Here is a 21503-nt window from a genome sequence, read left to right on the forward strand (position 1 = left end):
CATATGCTGCATACTCATTTAGATAAAGTTGAAAACAACACGGAGGCGTACTCAGAAGAACAAGGAGAACGTTTTCATCAAGATATTATGAACTTCGAACAACGTCATCAGGGCCAATAGAACGAAAATATGACGCGGACTACATTTGGGGTTTAGTGTGTAATGATTCAAACATAACCGCGCAATGAACACGGCACGAGCGGATTAGGTTAGACCCAGGGAGTGGGGCACCTGGTCACAAATTCGAGAAGGAAGGTTGCTTGGTCTACGTCTCTCCAGGAGGAAGGAGGTGCGGAGGTTCCCCTCTCTGAAACGAAATCGTAACTGATCGAAAATCGACAAACTGAGAATAATAAAGTGAATCTAAACTACTAGGACAAACATTTCGAATTAATAATTAAACACTCGAAAAGCCAAGCCAAATTTCAAAGAGAGACGATATAAAACGAAGAAACAATAAAAGTGAAATCAAAAAATATAATGCCTCGACGAAAGACAGTTATTGACAATTATTTATAATTTCAACAATATCCACCAGTTTTAACAATATACACATGGAATGAATGAATTGTGGAATGGATGAATGAATGAATTTTAAACCTAATGACGGCTCATGTGTTGATACATTTATAAATGAATTAAAATCTCACTCTACTATTCATACTTTGTAAAAGATTTTTAATATTGATTTCGCCTAATGTTTAATTTTCAGAAAAGTCTTACAAACAAGAGAAAGTACTTTCGAACATGAAAGAAAAAGTATTGGGATTCACTTTTAAACTCTTTTCCACTATTTCTTAATTTGATATGATATTAAAAGTTGATAAAAATTACATATAAATATATTTATTTCGAGTTATCAATAAATAAAAATTTCAACTATGGATTTTCTAAAATACTCTTCAACCGTTCTCCTGGATAGAAAAGCAAACTTTTTCAGGGCACATATATATATATATATATATTTTTCATCTAACTGTCGATAAATCTATCGAAATTTCATACCCTCTTATCAAAGTCAAAATTCGCGTTTGCCTGTATTATCTGTTCCTTATGAACCTCATTTTTACTTAGAAACTAACAAGTCCCGAGGCCGAGTCGATAGCATACTGAATTAGTAACCGCAGTGACTCTGAAATCCAAATTTCGAGCCAACTACCGAAAAAGTCGATAAACTATTTCATCAATAGAGAAGTTTGCGTGTTACTTTGAAAATCGGTTTCGATCGTTTTTATTTTCTTTACAAATATTCGTTTCTAAATGGGACTGCGAAAAGGTTTACTGGTAGGATTTTCATAGAGTTGACACTGCCGGTAGATAAAAAGTTTGGCCAATTTGCCTTATCAGCATCCTAATTAAACTGTCCAAAGCCTGGAATGGACCCCGACCAAATATCTACTCAGGATTTATCACATTTTGCCAACCCCTATCCACTCTATCCCTGCCTCTCACGCCTCTTCATACATATTATAAAAATGTTTAAACCATACAATAAGTGGCATCATGTGACATTCTTCAGATTCGATAACAACATCTGGTCGATTGTAACGTAATATGCGAGTGGTATTGACAGCGCTTACAACTCCACATCAAAAAATAATCATTTCAGAAAGTTCAAAGTTTGTCGGCTCACGTTTTGTTCTATGATTCAATTGCAAGCTGACGCTCCTCAATCGCGTCATTCCAATTTCACGTTAATACATTTACTTTTTCATCGAGCATCTACCGTCAAAGCGAAATACTTATCAGATTTGCCGTCGTGGAAAACGTTGGATTTCAATAAAAATTGCGAAATTTGAAATTTATTCACCTATTCACCGAATCACTTTCCAGCATATTTCAATACGTGTATTCACGTGGCTTGAATTCCGGAAAAACGATGTAAGCGATTCGGATTAAATTTGATTAGGAAAATTGAGTCCTTGGTGAAGCTGATGATCTCATACGAAACTTTTCAAGCTCATGCTACTTCCGCTGTCGAAATAACAATCCAAGCCATATCATGAATGCATAGTCATTTCAATTGGTGCGTATCTACGTGTATGCCTTTGAGGTAATCATTTCGTATTTAGAAAACAACGAAGAACGGTTTGAATAAATTTTCTACACACACACATTCTTTCGTTGTTAATTCATTTCACAATTTCTTGTTACTCATACCTTATTTATAAAACGGCAATTAAATTAATTACGTTAGTTGAGGAAAATTGTCGAACGAATTTTTAAAGAGTTGCAAAATTGAACTTGTATTTTAACATACATAAAAATACAATCCTGCGGTAAAGTCTATATTCCATGAAAGTAGAGATTATTTTAATCACGCTGCTAAAATTCTTACACTGTTGTCTCAACACACGCTGTTATTGTACATAAAATAATTTAGGCCTGAGTTTTCGGGATCTTTATCGCACTTAACAACTTCAGGATATGCTTACGACTAAATATGAATACGTGAACTGCCGAGTCTTCGGTTGATATGACCGTATCACACCCGGCAACGTTTACAAATATCTAACAGTCTAAAAGTGTTCTCGTATATGCGGAGTTCCATACGTAATGTGCAATTGATTGTCCACACCCCTTCCGATTTGTCTCAAACTTGGTCTAGTCAATTAATGGGTTGTAAAAAAAGTTCCCCTAGATAATAAAAATTGTACCTTTTACAAGTTGCGAGTTACACCAAATCCAAAATTTGTAATTATTTTTTTCACATCGCTGTAGCTCCCAAACTGTACGTCCGGGCCAAAAAGTTAACGAGGACAAAAGTTGTGTAATTTTATGTACTTTTCGATGGGTTTGCGGGACAAAGTCTATTTCGAGGTCCAGGTAAAAAAAATCTGAGAAACGTGATTCTAAGCTCGTTCCCCAACTTTTTTTCGGCTCAAAGTTTTATCATAAAATGCGGCTATTTTTTCCGCGAATTTTCGTAAAAAAAAATCACGGGACTCAACTGGTTAAAAAGATATGAAGGTTTTTTTACATCTAAAGGTTTAAAGGTTTCTTTCATGTATGCGACTGCGACAACTAAAAAATAATTACAAATTTTGGATTTGGTGTAACTCGGAACTTGTAAAAGGTACAATTTTTATTATCTAGGGGAATTTTTTTTACAACCCATTAATAGACTAGACGAAGTTTGAGACAAATCGGAAGGGGTGTGGGCAATCAATTGCACATTTCGTATGGAACTCCCCATATATACCTACACGTTTCCGGATGCATTACGTCTGGTGTTATTCAGAAACTACAAAGCCAAAAAACATTGTTCATATTACTGGTTCTGTCTGTAAGTACACAGATTGATCGGCGGTGGTTTCGCTATTTTTTAAAATACTTTTTATGCAGGTAAATTTATTCACCATTGAATTTTTATAATCCATACGCAACTACTAATTTGAATTTTTCATGTATTCTTCGTAAAAATATAACGATCGTATTAATTATGTTTGCGTAATTCTTGAGTAATAAGCAACAGACCCTTTTGAGAGTATGGCTACGGTTCTTCGGTCCAGCTTGGTAAATCCAATGAACATGCGTTTTACCAGCTGAGTGTGTGTGGTCTTGTCGGGCCGCCGCAAGATAAGGAAATAGCTGATTGACCTGTCGATCGTGAAGGTATACAGATATCAAATAGGCAGAAAGAGCAAAAATTATATTCTTTCAGACGTTTTATTTTGTAGCTGCTCGCTACAGATTTGAGGCTATCGACGTACCGTGAGAACAATGAACAAGGTCCAAGGTTTCCTTATCATTCCGCAAAAAATAAGACCTCCATATATCGTACATTTTTGAAGGTATCGATTGTGTCGGTATACATTTATACTTATGTACGGGTATTTTATAGTCGAAAAAAAAACGGTCGCGAAATTCGCCCGGATATTTAGGATTGTATACCTATGAGAAGACAATCAAATTTCGATTAGCGTTTGAAAAACATTGACAGATCGCACCCACAAATGATTGATTGAGACCTGATTTATAGTGCGACTTCCGAGTCGATTGAGACATCGCTTACGGTAACTTATGAAAGATTATTCCCCGTTCCGTTAGGGACTCTCCAATTCCGTAACGATCCATAAAGTTCTCTTTTAAAACGTCAGCGATAACGTTCTTGGAACTGTAAAAAAATTATTTCCTCGTTGCTCCTCAATTAAAAGCGAAGCTACGCGGTTAAAATGTAGAAAATACTGTTCTGTGCCTTCAATTTGCTTTGCTAATTTCGATTTGGATAGGTTTCAAAAACTGAAGCAATCAAAAAAATAATAATAAATAAAATAAAAGTAATGAAAATTATAGCCCCAGTGTGATTGTAAAAGTGTAGAATGATTGGATTGTTTTTTCAAATGATGGAAATTGTAAAAACTGCAACATGTAGGAGAAAATGCTTAATTTGCAATCAAAATGAAAAAAAAAAATACCTCCAAACGATTGCTACTAAAAAACAGTTACACTTGGATAGAAATCGTGCAATCATTCGTGATAAAATTTTTTAAGCGATTGATGTTCATGTTCATCGTCGATGCAATCGTTTTTCGGCCTTTCGCAGTTTAAAATTAAATATGGGATGGCCAGCCTGTGAAAAACAGACGAAAAACGTGAATGGTGCCGAGTCGGCGGTGACCGAGCGTTAACTTTCAAGATATTCTCTTAGTATAAGAGAGATTCTGGCTAAATCTGCTTTACTGACCGGGTACTCAGTACTCGGCACGGGGGTTCTAGATTAATCTACTTTACCGAATGAGCACCGAGTACTGAGTACTGAGTACTCGGTCGGTAAGGCAGATTAAGCCAGAACCCCCCCTTATATATCTACTTATACACATCGAATAGTCTATATCGCACACTACACTGCTGTAGCACCAGACCGAATTCTATTTACAAAGAACATCTTCGGCCAAAGTTGTAGGAGAGTTTGGTGACGTTCCGCTAAAATCATTTCTGTATATATTTCCATAAAAGTTTCCGTTTGACTTTGATTTTACTATTTCTATATCGTTTGCCGTAACCTGACAGAAAATGTGCCCATCTTTGTAAACGACGGTGTAACACAGTCGACATGTTTTTGTTACCAAATATGAGTTTTACTGATTTTATTACCATGAATGCCGTTCAGATTTTGGTATGATGATTGACGCGATTTCTAATGGACGTTCTTCACCGTTATAATAACGATGCGACAATATTGCTGATGAGCCGTAGCTACTTGTGACGCATCGTGTTTGACGATTGTTTGTTTACATGAGAACCAACCCGCCACTATAATTTAACGCTCGTTTTAAGACAAAGTTCCTAAATACGATTTACCTGAAATGAATGCTGAATTTTTCTTTTTTGGTTAAGCTCGTATCAAGAGGAAATGATTTTTTTAATAAAAGGGTGCCACTTACTTGTCGTTGATCTTAATCAGTCGACTTCTGGGCTGCTTTGCGTGCTCGGCGGTGACTGGACGCGAACTGAACTACTTGATAAAGTCTTTTCTGATACAATGTCATTGAAACGATGGACGATAATTGAGGGCTTGTAATTGATTTAAAATTCAACACAAAGACAAAAGATTTATTTAAAGTAATTAGAGTTAATTCAGAATATATGTTAAGAAATAAAAATCTAACGTAACTCTTTTAGAATGCATTAATTACCAAAAGATAAAGATGGTAATTGCGAATATGAAATTATTTTTTTTGCGCACTTTGAGTTTTCAATTAACAAAAGCCTCACTAAGAGGTCAAGCCTTAGAACGTCTTTTCTAAGAAGATTTTAAATAAGTATTCAAAACGTCTCGTAGACATGATTAACTGTAGCATAATTAAATTTTTTAGAACTGATCTGAGAGCAGGATTATTTTGAAGTGACTCAGTAGAAGGATCTTTTTGAAGTGTCTGATTCCTCCTTGGTCCTTTGTCATCCTACCCAAAACAGATACAGTTTGATGGATGGTTTTATTAAGGTGCACGTACGCAGCAGATCCTGCATCCTCGAAACTATGGTAAGATATGTTCGAGCATATTGTTTGTTTTGTGAAAATATTTAAACATATATAAGGCCAAAAAGGAGATCATCCGTTGTCCGGCAGGATCCTATTCGGTGCACACGTGCATGTAAGCATGTTTAAGAATATTGTATCCTAGGGTTAGAAAATAAGTAAACTATTGAAAAAAATAAAGTAGCAAACTCTTCCGAAAGCGGAAACAAAAATTACAATAAAGAATTATGCGTATGAAATTTTGCCGTGAAAATATAAGAACGGCTTCAAACGAAATACGAAACGATATTTGGAACCTTGTAGATATATAAAATACAACAATAAATGGTATATCTAGTATTTAGGGGCAATAGGAATCGAGGATGTGACATACTAGCGTCACATGCTAAAACTAATTGTTGATTAGGATCGAACAATGTAAGTATATTATTGGAAGTTATTTGACATTCAATTAATCCATTCGAATCACTTTTGGCATTCATTGATCTATACAAAATTTATACTTGTGCATAGTTGATAAATTGACTTTACGTGTTCAGCTCTGTTTTTTTACGAATATTTCGTAGAAATTTGCGAAATCTAGTAACGCTTTTAATTCTCTGAAATTCTTAGGAGTTGGTGCACCGCCTGTGGCTCCAATTTTAGATGCACTTGGTTTTAAATCAAGTTATCATTAATAACAAATCCTAAGATTCCTATTTTAATTTCAAAGAAATCGCATTCTTCTAAATTGACTCTAAAACCTGCTCTGTCTAATCTAGCAACTATTTCATTACCTATCCAATAGCACTGGGCCTTTACCTTCAATTACATAAGCATCAAAGTATTTCTCCTTGTTATTCAAATGTGCTTTTAAAGATTTAAGCTTGCCTAGAGGCTGAAATATAGTATTACCACCATAACTTGCTGTTAGAAAGTAAATTTTCGAGAGAACATTTTGAGAAAAATTCGGGTCAATCATTTTCTAAAATGGCAGTGACATATGTTCCAGTATCAATTTCTACATTACGTACTTGCTTATTTACTTATAAGTTCACAAACATTATTTCTGCTTTAATTTTGTTACATGATAGGCTGTTGCTTTGATTTTTTCATCTGTTGAGTAAAAATCTGCGTCATCGTCTGAATGACTGATTAATTCAATTTTAGTATCACAACTGTGTTTGCAGCAGCAATCTGACTGTGCTTGAGAAGCTTGGTCACTGACTCCATCTCTAGCCAAATGCATACTCTTATCATTTCCTTTCATACTAACTGAATTTCTTTACATTGTTACTTGACATACATTTTTTTCCATTTTTATTCATACAGGTTTTTTCCAAGTGATCCTTTTCTCACAAAAGTTGCTTACCGCATTCACTTTTAGCACGTAATTTTTGGTGATGTGTTTTTGTAACCCCGAGCAATAGCAGTATTTATTAGGATTTGATATTTTTTGAAGATGAAGGCTGAGCGTCGGTTGCATGTGGAGTTGTATTCTTCATACCACGCGGCTGCGTCGACACATGTGCAAACAATTTGTTGATTGGTTGCTTCTGTATCTTGATTGCGTTTGGTTTGAGGGCGATATCCATGGCTTTAGAAATGTTAGCTCTCCTTCGCTCAAGAATGCCGGCTCTCGGTCGGGGTCCATTATGCTGGAATCAAATTTCTGGGATATTGCGTTGTTCAAAATCTTGAAATTGAAATTGAGGTCGTCCTGGTCGAAATCCCAATAGCAAAATCGTAGAATTCATGCCATTTCTTTATTTCTGTGACAAATTAAAATTTGTTTGAGGCTTTTTCTTCAGAATTGTGTATAAAATGGGGCTGTGCAGCCCTTTTTCGCGTTTTAGTAGATGTAGACTTCGACATTTGGAGATACACGTGACAACGTTGAAATCGACTAGGGCAAATATTATCGACCCTTAAGTAACAGATATCTCAGCCTGTCCTGGACATCACTTATCTGTTTGTTGCGTCATTACCGTCCTATATTAATGAGGCATCGATCTGTATCAACACTTGTTTTAATGATGATGTGGTATCGTTACCTCTGTTAATGCATCAAATGATTTTTCGGTTTGGCTGGTGCACAGAGATCAATGGCTAATTTAAATATGCGATTTCCTGCCATTGTCAGGAACAATGCTGTTTGTCGAGTTTTTGGGAATATTTTTGACGACAAAATGAAGTTCCCATTTCATAACGTATTCCTTCCATGTGTGAAGGTCTTCGTAATAATGTATTTTTGATTATTGTATGCCTGTATCGTCCTCTAGCATGACAAGTACGGAAAAAAAATTTCTACAAAAGTTTTGTCAAATTTCATCCTCTATAAGATTCAAGTAATTATGTTTATCCTAGGTCTCACCGTGAAGAAGATATCGCGGAAAAATCGAGTTTAAGCGCCATTTTTCCAAGATAGCAGATAAATTTTCATTGGGGCCCCAAACTTCAAAACATATCCAAAAATCAAAAGTACTGGAACTTTTGCACGCTATATCTATCCTTCTACCAGATAGATTCAATTCTGCTACATGATCAGACGTTAGATTTGCAATGAGGTACACAGTCAATCTACGGAATATCGGAAAGTAAATTCCACCCACTAGCATTACATAACTACAATTGCAATATTAGTACGAGCATTAGAAAGCACGTTGATTTCTGCCTACTCAAGGCGACGACTTTTATTTTTGCTTAATTTTCCTTTCGTATTATTATTTCATTCTTTTATTTTATATTTTTGTTGATTCTTTTAATAGTTCCTCCATTTGATCAAACTCCTTGTTATTTTATTTTCCATTAAACTAGGGGAATGATTCAGTCAAATCTATTGCACCTTATATTTCGGATCGAGTCGTCGATTGATGAGCATATTCAAGTGTGTATTGTTCATCATTGCTGACAGGGAAAAATTCGAACATACTGCCAACTTATGGACATAATAAGTAAGACTAATAATAATGTGGTTTTTTGAATTTTTGTCGAACAAGGATGTAAGCTTCTTTTTCTACTGAGCAGAACACTCTCCGTTTCTTAATTGATCGTACAGTGACGTGACAGTTGCGCTGCATTCACGTCGTACTCTGAACTTAAGAATACCAGCCCAATAAAAGACCTACCCTTACTAATTTTGGCGGCGTAGAAGTGTCACGACTTGCACAGAACAGTCAGTGATGTTTTTTTAACCCTAACCCCCCGTCGGTTTCCAAAACATACACTAGGAGCTGCGCCGCTGCGTAAATTGCGCCTCAATTTTGATGGTTTGTTGATTAAGAACCTCCAACTTCAAGCTTCCGCCGCCTCCGATTGGCCAGGAGATGAGGTGCATGGTAGGCATGGTGTGATAGCTTTTGTTGCAAGCGTTAAAAAAAAAACACAATTTCCATTGCTAATAAAACTTACTTTATTTTACCTGAAAAAGCCAACTTCGTGGATTTACCGAGATCGGTTTAAAAATATAGAGAAAGATTTGAAGAAACGTACAAACAGAACTGGTTGGGGATGGATTTGCTTCTCGAAAGAAAAACTCCGCGTGTTGCGTAATGTAAGTTACTAACAATATCAACTTGAACATATTCATAATTATAAATAAATTTGAGCATTTACACGGTTTTTAGATAGATATTTGAAGTACCTATGTATAAAAATAAAAGACTTTAAAGTAACGATTATAACTAGTATTCGTTGTTCTGGAAGGTCTTGAAGTGGTGTAGTGATGGTTCACCTGAACACACAAAAGTTCGGAGTAAATTGATAAATTATGAGAAAATATTGTATGGTGGTACCTTTAAGAATTTGAAAAAATGCTCTGCTCTAAAATTTTTGAGGCTACCTGCGCAGAACTTACCACTCATAACCTTCTCGAAAGTTTTTCTATATCGAACTACATTCCAACTGATCAAGAGCTAGTGATATCTCACCATTTATATGACTTCTCCTCTTCATCCTTCGCATCACGATGTAACCAACAAGTATGATAATCAAGAACAACCCGATCCCTGATCCGGTGATTATTAGCGTTGCGTTTTTTTTAGCGGAGTCCAGTAATATGTGTCCCGTCACGATGTTGCACGGGGTATCTGAATATATAAAAGACGTTAGGTTTTGTTTGTTTGATTCAATTATAAACAGGAGTTCCTTGTTACCAAGAAATTATGCGGAAAGTTCCGCAAATTACGAAATGTAATCGCAATGTGATCAGCAGTGAATCCAGCTGTGAGGAGTTCTGAGAATTCACTCACCAATAGGGATAAAATGATGGATCGCGTCAGCAGAAAACTGCGTAAAGTTGACGATTGTTGTGTTGAGTTGGTCAAGACATTCTGAGCTGCATACGGGCCAGTTCCATTTTATTGTAAAGTTTTTAGTCACGTAATCGTTCCAGCCAAACTCAGGAAATTCATTGTCAGTATTGCTGCAGAATCAAAGTAAGAAAAACACTATTACACTTATTGGATAGATGAATAATAAAATGCGATAATGTGTAATGTAAATCTAAGTATAGCGTACAGGTCAACAGGCAGAAGATTACAAAACGGAACCGGATACCGCGACTTTTTTTAACGTACAACTCAGTATCTGCCGGGATACTTTGAACATCGCACTTGTCAGCTACCACAACTCATGATAATACAACTGGTTTCCGTCCATTGTTACGTCAGATTGTTGAATGTCACACGGGTAGCAGAGTTTGAATGCAGAGTTTTCCATGATCTTGCAATACAGCCTAATCTTTTCCATGATGTGAGCCATATTGTCTTGATAAACAGATGTCATGGATTTATTTGCAGAACGAGAATAGATCGTAGTCGGTGTTCATTTGTTTTCAAAGCTCTTTGCCATCAGAATGTAAGCCTGAACTAAACAAGCTCGGATAAACAGCCGAAATTCCAAAAGTATATCTTGCCAGGGAGTTGTGAGCCACGTGCCTTTTCCCAGTGAAACCGTCAAATATAAATTATGAGAATTTGGAACATAATCATCAATCGTAAATGTAAAATTCTTCAATTCTGTTTGATTTGTGGAAAAGGTGAAATAGTCTAAAGTAGTCTGACAGTACAATGTTTCTCACTGGCAGAAAATTGACGTGGTTACGTCTTTTTGGTAGCATGGTTTCAGATTCAAGTCGCACGTATTTGATTTTGTTTCCATATATGCAGGATATGATTTCTTTTTGGCCTGATTGTGAAAGTCATATAAGCATTACCTACAATTTGTCATTTAGAATCATGTTGTGACAACTTCTGGAGAAACCCGATGGATCGTTCCGAAGTTCGTTAGAATATTGTTAATTTTTCATTTTACAGCAATTGAAAAGAAATTTGAACCTCGAATTGAAGTTTACCGATAATCATTTCGAGTAGAATTTTTTAAGATTCAATGATCATTATATTGCATCGCCCCGACCGAATAAATCATAATGGTAGTAGCGCGACCATGCGTGGTTTTATCACACTGCTTACTCTGTAAATGTACTCTGAAAAAACAACACAATTCCTTCGTTGTCTCCTGCGTATGTTCCGCTCTGCAATCGTGATTTTGTTTCCTTATGCAACTGAAACCGCAAGGAAAAAGTAAACCGTCTGCGTAAAGTAATGGGAAAATCAAGGAGCTGATCACCGACGGTGCATCAACAACGAAGGAAAAAGACAAGTAGGTCATCCAGTGAAGGAATCTGGAGGATAAGGATGGTGGTTAAAATCCCGAAAGACCAAAAAGTCGACTACGTTCAATTTATTTAAGGGGGTTCCCTAGTCGATTAAATCGTGTTCCACATTCACGTACACGCCCTGATGTCACTTCACATGCGTAACAACATTTATTAGCTGCCACTAATGACGTTAGAAAAAAGCAACGTGCTTCTGACGTTTTGCAACCTTTTGGTATTTTATCTATTCTGTCTCACTGGATTTCATCCTTTCGAGTCTTTGGTCACTCCTTATTGATAAATTCGGATTCGTAAATTCTCAAAAAAGGTACGAGTCTGAAATTTGAAAAGTCGATTTAATGACTGTTCGGTAATTTTTGTAATTCAATATTTTGCCCGTCGTATTCTTGCTGATACTCGAAAAAAAAAATTCGGTAGCTATTTATTTATACATTTTTGTCGTTTACAAAACGACTTTTCGTATTTCCGGTCTCTACGTTTTCAACTGTTGGTAATTTGACTGTCGGGAATTCGTCTTGTCGACTTTTTGGCCTTTCGCATGTTTGTACTTCACCCGACGTAAGTAGAGTATCTGAAGAAACAATACGGTAGAAAACGTCGTCATCACAACCGACGCTACTGTGGACATCCGTGATATACGTCTCCCTGTGACCGATACGATTAGCTTATTGACAGAAGCCATTTGGTTATTTGAAGATTTCGATCGCTGCCAGCCACGCACGACAAATTTCAAGCAACCAAAAGCAAGAAAAAATTTCAAAGAATATTTACAATTTTTTCATATAAATCTGCGCATAGAAGTGAAGGGAAGTCACAACGATCGAGTAGATGAAGGACTCATTACCCGAAAAATAAAAGAGCAGAAATACAATGAATAGAATCTGCAGAAAAGCTGCAGTTCTAAAGCAAACTCGAAGCAGGATTGGAATCCAAAAAATAGACGATAGGAGGAAGTTACTCGGCCCTCTCTTACTGGTCTAAGCAGAATGAAGCAGGTAACCCCGGACTAGAATAAGGGTGGGGGGTAGCTCCGAAAAGTCACAAAAATGACACATACATGACACCAAATTGATGCTTCATAAAGTCGATGACGCCACCGAAGGTATCTCGTGTCTCGAATTACAAGACCATGGCCGTCCGCGGCTTTCACCGAGTCAGACGGGAGTCCCATTTTACTAACCTACCATTGTGGAATCTGCTCATCCGTGATACTTTGCAGAGGTATCAAACTGACTAAGTGGACGTGAGATAATGGAGGTAAAAAATTGTAGACTCGTCGAGTTGGGACAAATGTGCAGCAGCCAGGTAAGCCACGACGTGAGTCCCCACATTTGCACGCCGAATTTTTTATGGTACGAAAAACCCCGTCGAACTTTTGGAAAGTCTCGGCCATAAAACATCTTATCGCCAAATGTGGAACTGAATACTTTGCAGCGGAGCCAACGGTCACTACCGCGAATGGTTTTTAGCCAATCGTCCAATGCAGGATCTATAATAGCGTTTCCCCTGACCAGAGTGGGGCTTAGTTTTGCGTTAAACAACATGAAATTTAATTCGACTAACGCTCCACCCCCACCCAAGGAGCATAGGTTTGAAATCAAAAAGAGAAGGCAACGTCTTGAAGCATCGACATGAATTTGTATTTCCACGATGAATAAAATCTCGACCCTTGATTTCCGGATCCTGCCAGAACAATTTGATTCTAGCTCCTTTCCCAGATATACTTTCGGCTCTGCTACCGAAAAATTCCACGAGCGATAACAAAGTACTTTCTGGAATTTGAATATCAAGTGATACACACCAAGCATGCGATGGTGAAGCGTGCCCTAACTAATCAGACTTTAATTCGGTGCCCTTTTTCATCCCGAATAGTCCACCTGATCCTCAACCGATCAGGTCTAAATCCAGAACGCCGTACCGAGAGATGTCTGATGTCAACCATAGAAGGGCATATCGTGACGTTCGAAATACTCAAATCCTTTCATTTATCCGAGTTATTTCAATCCATAATAATTTGTCATTACCAAAAAAACTAAAGTGGGTATAATTGATTAGCTTTGAAAATCCTTTATTGAACTTTAATTTTCTCTATCTACCAGTTTTTGAAACAGGAGTCAATCAATCCTTGAAGACATAGAACGAACAAGGCACTTGTGACTATAGTACTCACCTGATCACCTCAGTAGAAGTGGCTGAACGGGGCTCATTAAGGATGCATAACAACGGCTGATCACAGGAATCTCCTTTCCAACCGTAAGAACAGTTGCAACCCTCAACAACACACACACCGTGAATGCATTTCGGGTCGCAAATAGGGATGCATGTTCCGATGTCCGACCTGTCATTGACAAAATCATCATCGCATGCACACTCGTTCGGTGCAACGCAAGTTCCGTTGACGCAGTTGTTGCAGACAGGATCACAAGTGAAGTCGTCGTCTTGGGATGGCTGAAAGCCTTCGTCACAGGCACAGATATCGGGACCAGCGCACGTTCCGTTTAGGCATGGTCTTTCGCAGACCGGATCACATTTCTTCGTGTCAGACATCCGGTAGCCAAAGTTACACCCGCACACGTCAGGCTGAGCACAGTATCCGTTCTCACAAGGTGCGGTACACACTGGTTCGCAAGTGTAATTATCTGCGTCCAATCGGTAACCATTATGGCAGGTGCAAACTTCTGGGGCTGTGCAAACTCCAAACTTGCAAGGCTCACTGCATCTAGGTTCGCAGGTGAAAGTGTCGTTCTGAAATATTTCGAATCCATCGTCGCAGGCGCAGATATCGGGCTCGATGCATTTCCCGTTCTTGCAAGATTGCCTGCACACTGGAAGGCATTCGTTATCTTCACTTCTCTCGTAGCCAGTATCGCATCCGCATACGTTTGGCTCAAGACACCAACCGTGGTCACAAGACGATAGACATACAGGTTCACACGTGGAAATATTTGAACCTAATTTATAGCCTTCATTGCACGTGCATATCTCAGGCGCGGTGCAAGTTCCAAACATGCAAGGCTCACTGCACTCCGGATCACAGATAAACGTGTCGGTTTCCGAGAGCTCGAAACCGCTGTTGCAGGCGCAGATATTCGGACTTATGCAGTACCCATTGACACAATCCTTACTACACACTGGCAAACATTCATTTTCTTCGTTTCTTTCGTAACCAGGATGACATCCACATATATTTGGTGCTTGACACCATCCATGTTCACAAGCGGAAGAGCATACTGGGTCACACGTGTGTCCGTCCGCGTTTAGTTCATAGCCATCATCACAGGTGCACGTTTCAGGTGAAGTACATTTCCCAAAAGCGCAGGTCTTACTGCACTTTGGTTCACAGAGGAAGGAATCATTCTGGGACCGCTGATAGCCATTGTTGCAAGCACAGACATCTGGGCGCACGCATCGTCCGTTGATGCAATTGTTTTTGCATACTGGTACACACTTGTTGTCATTGGTCCTGTCGTAGCCGAGATGGCACGCGCAGATGTTTGGCTTCTCACACCATCCATTTTCGCATCCAGAGGAACACTTTGGCTCGCACGTATATCCGTCTGTCTTCAATGCATAGCCGGAATCACAATTGCAGATATTCGGACGAACGCACTTTCCATGCACGCAAGGCTTTTCGCAAATCGGAATACATGTCTTGTCCAGCAGCTCGTAGCCACGATCGCATTTGCAGGTGTCCGGACTTGCACAATAACCATTGGTGCATTTTGTATTACATATCGGCGTACAGAGACCGTTGTTATTCGTATAACCCGTACAGCAAACTTTCTCCGTTCTGTACGCGGTGTAAGTCTAAAACAAAACACATAAATCTGTGGTCAAAGTAAAATTTACTGAATATTACGGGTGATTCTGTTACAAATTTCCCACAATGGTCATCCCAAGCTAATGAATTTCTACAATATTTTAAAGAATGGTATTCTTTGGAAAACGTGAAAGACGGTGAAAAAAATGTCGAAATATACCCGCTTGTAATCGTGGTAGTTCGCGTCAATTCCATGTTTTTCACGATTCACTGGAGTGTTGACGACTGTAACGTGATTCACTTGTCCCTATCATGTCAGCTTCATTTTGTAATAATAACCGCGTTCCGTGCTCAATATAAAGAAATATCTGAATTTTCGTGCAAAATGAGCATATGTTGAAATAAATTTATATATGTTATAAATATGTGAATGGGTATGTTTGAAAACCGGAAACCTAATGCAAGTTAATTATTATATATTTGCTGCCTACATTTTCTATAAATTTTAAGTGTACGTGGCATAAATATCTTACGTCAATGTAGGGCAATATATAGGAGAGGGGTGAGCAAAATGGATGTCCATGAAATCGTTTCATATTTTTTCAAACTGGCAAACTCATTTTTTACAGATATTTGAGGTAAGGATAACAACGCTTGGTAATCATGAAGTTATACTCTTCAGGCCAACATTTTCAGATCTGGTAATTCAAATCAGTAATTAGCGCTTCGATTCCGTGTCGAAGGGAGGGTAATTTTGTTCATCTCACCCTCAGATTTTATGACAGATAATTTGGTGTCCAAAGGTTTAGCAAGTTAACGAACAAATTTGTAACGCCTTTAAAGCAACTTAAGAGAAGTACGCATAATGTTGAAGGGGCCCATTTTTCCCGCCATTTCTCTACAAGCCTCTTATACAAAGCTTATATCATGTTCAAAGCATTCCAAAGTAGACACAAAAATAAAGTGTATTCCTGATTAAGAGGTGCCAAATGCCCCGTCACGGGTACTTCAAATTACTTGTTCGGAAATGCTTCATATCTCAATAATCCCCTCCACCCTCTCCCGGGGGTCAAAAATGACATTTTATGCATTTGATTTTCTATCGCAATACTCGATTGAAAAATTATCGACATACATTACCAAAAGACCTTATATGTGAATTGATATGAGCGCGAGAGGCTGTTCCCAAGGTAACGAAAAAAATTAATCACAGTTACAAATCGTTATATTTCGAAATCTAATGGATGTAACAAAACTGTTTCCTTTGTCATTTCATTTCTTTAGGTGAATATTACCGCTAAGAATCATTTCAGATTCTTGTGAGTGATGCGCCACACCGAAAATGAACGATTTTTTCACTTTTTTGGCACGTTTTCACTATTTTCGATCATGTCTCGAGAAAAAATTGTCCAAATAGCTGTAGAATATCGAGATTTGCCTTTTCAATATCACTGTGTCTAACATTCAGTTTCGTCACCCTGTATATGAGAGCATTGAGTTGATGAAATGTCGTATTTCAGGGCTAAATAATATAGTACCGGTGATAATTATGATAATAATTTATAGAATTGAAAGATTGTTGTACGAAAGTCGTTCCTGACTGCATCTCATTACGGAATATGTTACTCCTGGTAATTAGCAGTCACTATTTCGAAAAAATATGTAAAAGAAATAGTTTCGTGCTGCTATCAATAACATTGTCAATATTCCTTGCAACTAAATATTTACAGTCGAGATGATATCCAGTCCTCGTCACTGCAGGATTCTATCAATCTTTCCAGCCCATGTTCTACCTAAGAGAAATGCTTGCAGAAGAGCATTCGCTTTTATTGAGTTATATAAGGGTAGAATCTGGAATCATCAGATTTTCAATGAAATCAAGGCATATCGATCAAAAACGTACAATAGTTAGATGCATCCATCACGAAGATAATAATGCTGGTATTGACGCAATCAGAGGATACTATTGCAGCTATACAAATGATTGGTGGACAACTGGGGTTTCCAACGAAATTTTTTTTCCATTTTCAGGGGTGCATAATGCAGTGAAAGCCAAAATAATGAGGACGTATTTTTTGTTTTTCGTTAAAAATGATAATTTTTCATGTTCTAGGCGATTGAATTTCACTGATTTTAATATATATATAGATATATCTTAGCATGGGTGACGTCACAATTTTATAGTTTTCAATCTGTTATATTAATGGCAATTTTGATTCAACGAAAAATTAAAAAATGCGTCTAAAATATTTTTTTCCAATCTACAAGAGTATGAAATAAAAAAATTTCATTGGAAACCCCAATTAGACATTGCTCTCCTTGTTTGTCTCATTGCTAATGAAGACAGTGTCGAGGACAAGATAACATCTCCACTGTAAATGTTTAGTTGCAAGGAATATTTTCAGAGTTATGAACAACCGCATAAAATAATTTCTTCAACATATTTTTTTTAGAATAGTCACTGCTAATTGTCGTTAGTAACATATTCCGTAATGATATTACTTTCATACAAGAATCCTTCGCCCCCATTTATTATTATAACAATCATCATCGCCAGTATTTTATTTTATTCAGAAAATCTGACTTTGAATTATTGATTCACACAAAAAACAGAAAGAAAATGTAACGAATTATTATATTTAGTCAGGTAGTTTGTTACTGTCCCAAACTGTAACACACGTTTTTCGCTTTAACTGACATCTATATTCTTCGTGCAAGTTGAAGATCGGGAGAAGAACGCAATATTTGAGTTTACATAGATTAACTATTTCAGTCACCACTACTATTTTCTCATTCATAGGAGTGAAAAGAATTGTTTTATTACAGTAAGTAATAGTAGGTTTGGGGACAAAGTAAATTCTGCTTAAAAAAAACAGAGAAGATCACATTTCTGGAAAGGTTTGGTTCCGGTTACAGTTAGCCATTTGGTATGTTTTAAAAACGTTTATTACCCGTGACACGGATCTGCTCTTATAACTCAGTTGGTTCGGAAGAAAAATTCAATTTAATTACGCTGTAAAATATCTTTAACCAGGGATTCAACATTTTTTAGAATTAACGGTAGGAAAATAATAGTGTACTTCAAGCTGTCCAGCCAACAGATTTTGAGTAGGATTTCGCACAAACCTAATGAAAATTGTGTTTCTCTCGAATCGGTTTTTCATGCGCCACAATATGGCATATCAGTATAACGAATATGCAATTCTCATGAGATTTCCGTGAAATACGTTTTGTATAATTTTGGCTCACTCACTCGTGTCTCAACTTATGCATGATCAGTTCCGAAAATTTGAAGAAATTTTTGAAATTCCGATGTGACCACTGTCAAAATTCTCACGAATTACCCGCGAATCAACTAGTCCCAATTAACGTACCAAAAGCTGCTCTTACTTACCTCAACTGTCAATTTTCTTACACGCCTCGGGCAGTATTCGGAATAGTGGTCATAATCGGAGAAATCACAATATGACCAGTCAAAATCTGTGTAATAACGATGTCTAGTTGCGGAGTAACTGAAAATAGATCAAGTTGATCAAATGATTGACGCTAACGATAACAAATAACACATAGTTTATTCAAACTTAAGATATGCTTACAAGGAAAATCAAAAGGTGCGGAAAGACAAAAGAGGATCTTGTATCCGGTACAAAGGCACGATAAATACTGATGACGAAATCAACGTACAAAGTGCCGGCTCGCTTCTGAGTCGAAGCCAAGAGTCGCGCTCTGCCGCAAATGACAGATTTTTGGAAATTCCAAGCGCGGTCGATCACTTGATCGTCGGCTAGTTGGACAAGATCCGGAAAATCCGGAGAGTCGAAAAGCTTACGTTGGAGGTAAAAAAAAATCGGACACAAAAGTGGATAAAATCGAATGAAGACATTTTAAAAATTCTCTTCGCCGGCTTGCTGATGGCGAATGATTTCCACGCGAATACTACATGATTCAAGTACGTCAACTACCGATTGATATTATAACGAGTAAATTCTTTAAACTTCTACAACAGCTTATTTACGAGCGTGATAATGGAGCTTACGGCACTTCCTTATGACATATGGCCCCTCTTTGTCCGAGTAGAAGCGAAGATTCAACTCGAGAAATAACGATGGAATATAATATTAGAGTGAAGCAGAAAATTTTTCGAGTCATCATTTTTGCTCACTTCACTTCACTAAGCAGTTTCCAGTGCTGCTGACGAATGGAAATGTGAACGAAGACTGCTGACGAGTCCTCATTTAATGGGGTTTTATCGTCCGCTGTACCGGGATGCGGTATCAACAATGACAAATGTATAACTATAATTGGTGTATGATTATACCAATATATATATTGGTGTATACTCATCTATAATTGGTGTGTGTGGGAAATGCCAGTAACCGAATCGGGACACGAGGATCATTAGGCACATTTCGAATCGATGAAGATTCAAGTCAATTATCTCAATTATCTGTCCCGTTTTGAAGTTACGTGATATTCAACTTCGATGCATTTTTATCGTAAAAATATGAACAATTAATGGAGATGTTGAGCGTTGAAGACAACCGCGCGTCTACAATTCAAGCGTGCTGTGCAATTCACACGTGTTTTTCTCGAAGCAAGCTTCATGTAAGAATTCAAATGAGGAAGTGACTAAAGTCTTGAAAAAAATTTCAGTCGACAGAATTAAGGTCATGTAGAACTAATGTCTTTACCGACCGAGAAAACTCACCCCCTATTTCTTCCCGTATTGAGTGAACATAAGGAATGGAAAAGTGTCAAGTTTCGATGGTGCATGGCTCTTTTGTCGTCGAATACAGGAATGTTACTCGTATCGCGAAAATCGTCTAAAAACTACCCATTTGGTCAGTAAAAGTAGCTCCCAAATTTACAACAGTTTACATCCGTATCCATTTAAACAAAATTATGTTTATATGCTGACAAAATGGATGCTGTGGCATCGCTGTTATTAGATATGTACGTAAATGCTTGATGCCTTATTCAACTGGACTAGTAAATTATATCAATCTTGCAATGTATACGAATATGAAATGTGAGAGAATGGACGACTTGATTTTTTATTCTTCATTACTTGACCCGTAACTTGGTATAGAATTGTGTAATTTTCAAGACATTCTAATACTCTTGTTCGAATTTTAATTGCTGTTTCAATTGACCGTCTATATCTGGAAGAAACTGCGATTCTTCACGAGAATTGTACTCGTAATCAAGATTATGTGTCTGTTGTAATAGACCGTACGATTCTGAAATATAAATAACGTGGCCGATACGCTCGATGCTGCAAAAGTGTCTGAAATCAGTTAATTGAGTAAAAATGTTATATTTTCAAACTCTTATTCGTACTGGTTTAGAAAACGAAAGATATCCGTAATACAACATTCCAGTAAATAAAGCAAAGGAATGCATGGAGATTTATAATTATATTGTTCCACAGTAGTGATGTTTATATTGTTTATTGGTTCATTTGTTCAATTTGTGAGAATTCGAAATAGTTGTTTATTAGACAGATCGATAATTAGTTGACTTGATGGTTAGTTAGACTTAGAGATTCTTTTTAGTTAATGTTGGTTTGAGGACTTGGCGTGTACTGACTTTTCCGTAATGATCGAAAAAGGAATTTGAAAGATTTTTGGAAACGCGGAGGGTATTTGAGTCCGATTGGTCAATTTTTCGTATTGGCCGATTATTATGATTGGTGGGAATTTAGAATAGGTTGAAAAAGTTTACCGAAAATGTCGGTTGCAGGAGTTGTAATTTTGTATGTATTAATTAAGAGAGGTATGGGAGCATGCAGGTATATTTTAAGGTTAAACAATACGCGACCTTTTCGAACCTTCGCATACCTACGGTCCAGACAGGCCAGTATCCACATTTGGAAGCCAGTTGACTTTGTAACTGGATAAAACCCGTGGATAATAAAGTATAAAAACACCCGCGCTGGAAGTCACGTACGACTCTTTGACTATTTAGTCATTACTCGACATTGTTTTATTGTTTAGATTCGTAATCTTTATAAACAGCTTGACATGGCTTAAAATCTACCTTCCATGAAAATCTGAACCGTAGAAGAATGTGTACATTAAAAATTGTATCAATGAAATTGTATC

The 21503-nt window shown here is 37.3% G+C and overlaps 1 protein-coding gene across 1 annotated transcript; it reads right to left on the reverse strand.

The window, feature by feature from the left end:
• Positions 1-9364: 9364 nt before the first annotated feature.
• LOC124302441 (tenascin-like) lies at positions 9365-19602 on the reverse strand. Its single transcript, XM_046758636.1, has 6 exons — positions 19436-19602; positions 18794-18911; positions 13810-15446; positions 10213-10385; positions 9892-10050; positions 9365-9695 (listed from the first exon to the last, which is right to left on the reverse strand). Exons 1-6 carry the CDS (start codon positions 19549-19551, stop codon positions 9646-9648), a joined length of 2253 nt encoding a protein of 750 aa, XP_046614592.1. The 5' UTR covers positions 19552-19602; the 3' UTR covers positions 9365-9645.
• Between the last annotated feature and the right edge of the window lie 1901 nt (positions 19603-21503).

This window comes from Neodiprion virginianus, chromosome 4 (assembly GCF_021901495.1).
Source record: "Neodiprion virginianus isolate iyNeoVirg1 chromosome 4, iyNeoVirg1.1, whole genome shotgun sequence".
Taxonomy (NCBI): domain Eukaryota; kingdom Metazoa; phylum Arthropoda; class Insecta; order Hymenoptera; family Diprionidae; genus Neodiprion; species Neodiprion virginianus.

Bases quoted from the DNA above. Each gene is read 5' to 3' on its own strand.
- LOC124302441 (XM_046758636.1), bottom strand. From the start codon at position 19,551: ATGATGACTCGAAAAATTTTCTGCTTCACTCTAATATTATATTCCATC. The intron at 18,912-19,435 runs GTAAGCTCCATT...ATCTATTTTCAG, and splicing joins ATATGTCATAAGGAAGTGCC to TTACTCCGCAACTAGACATC. The intron at 15,447-18,793 runs GTAAGTAAGAGC...GTTTTGTTTTAG, and splicing joins TAAGAAAATTGACAGTTGAG to ACTTACACCGCGTACAGAAC.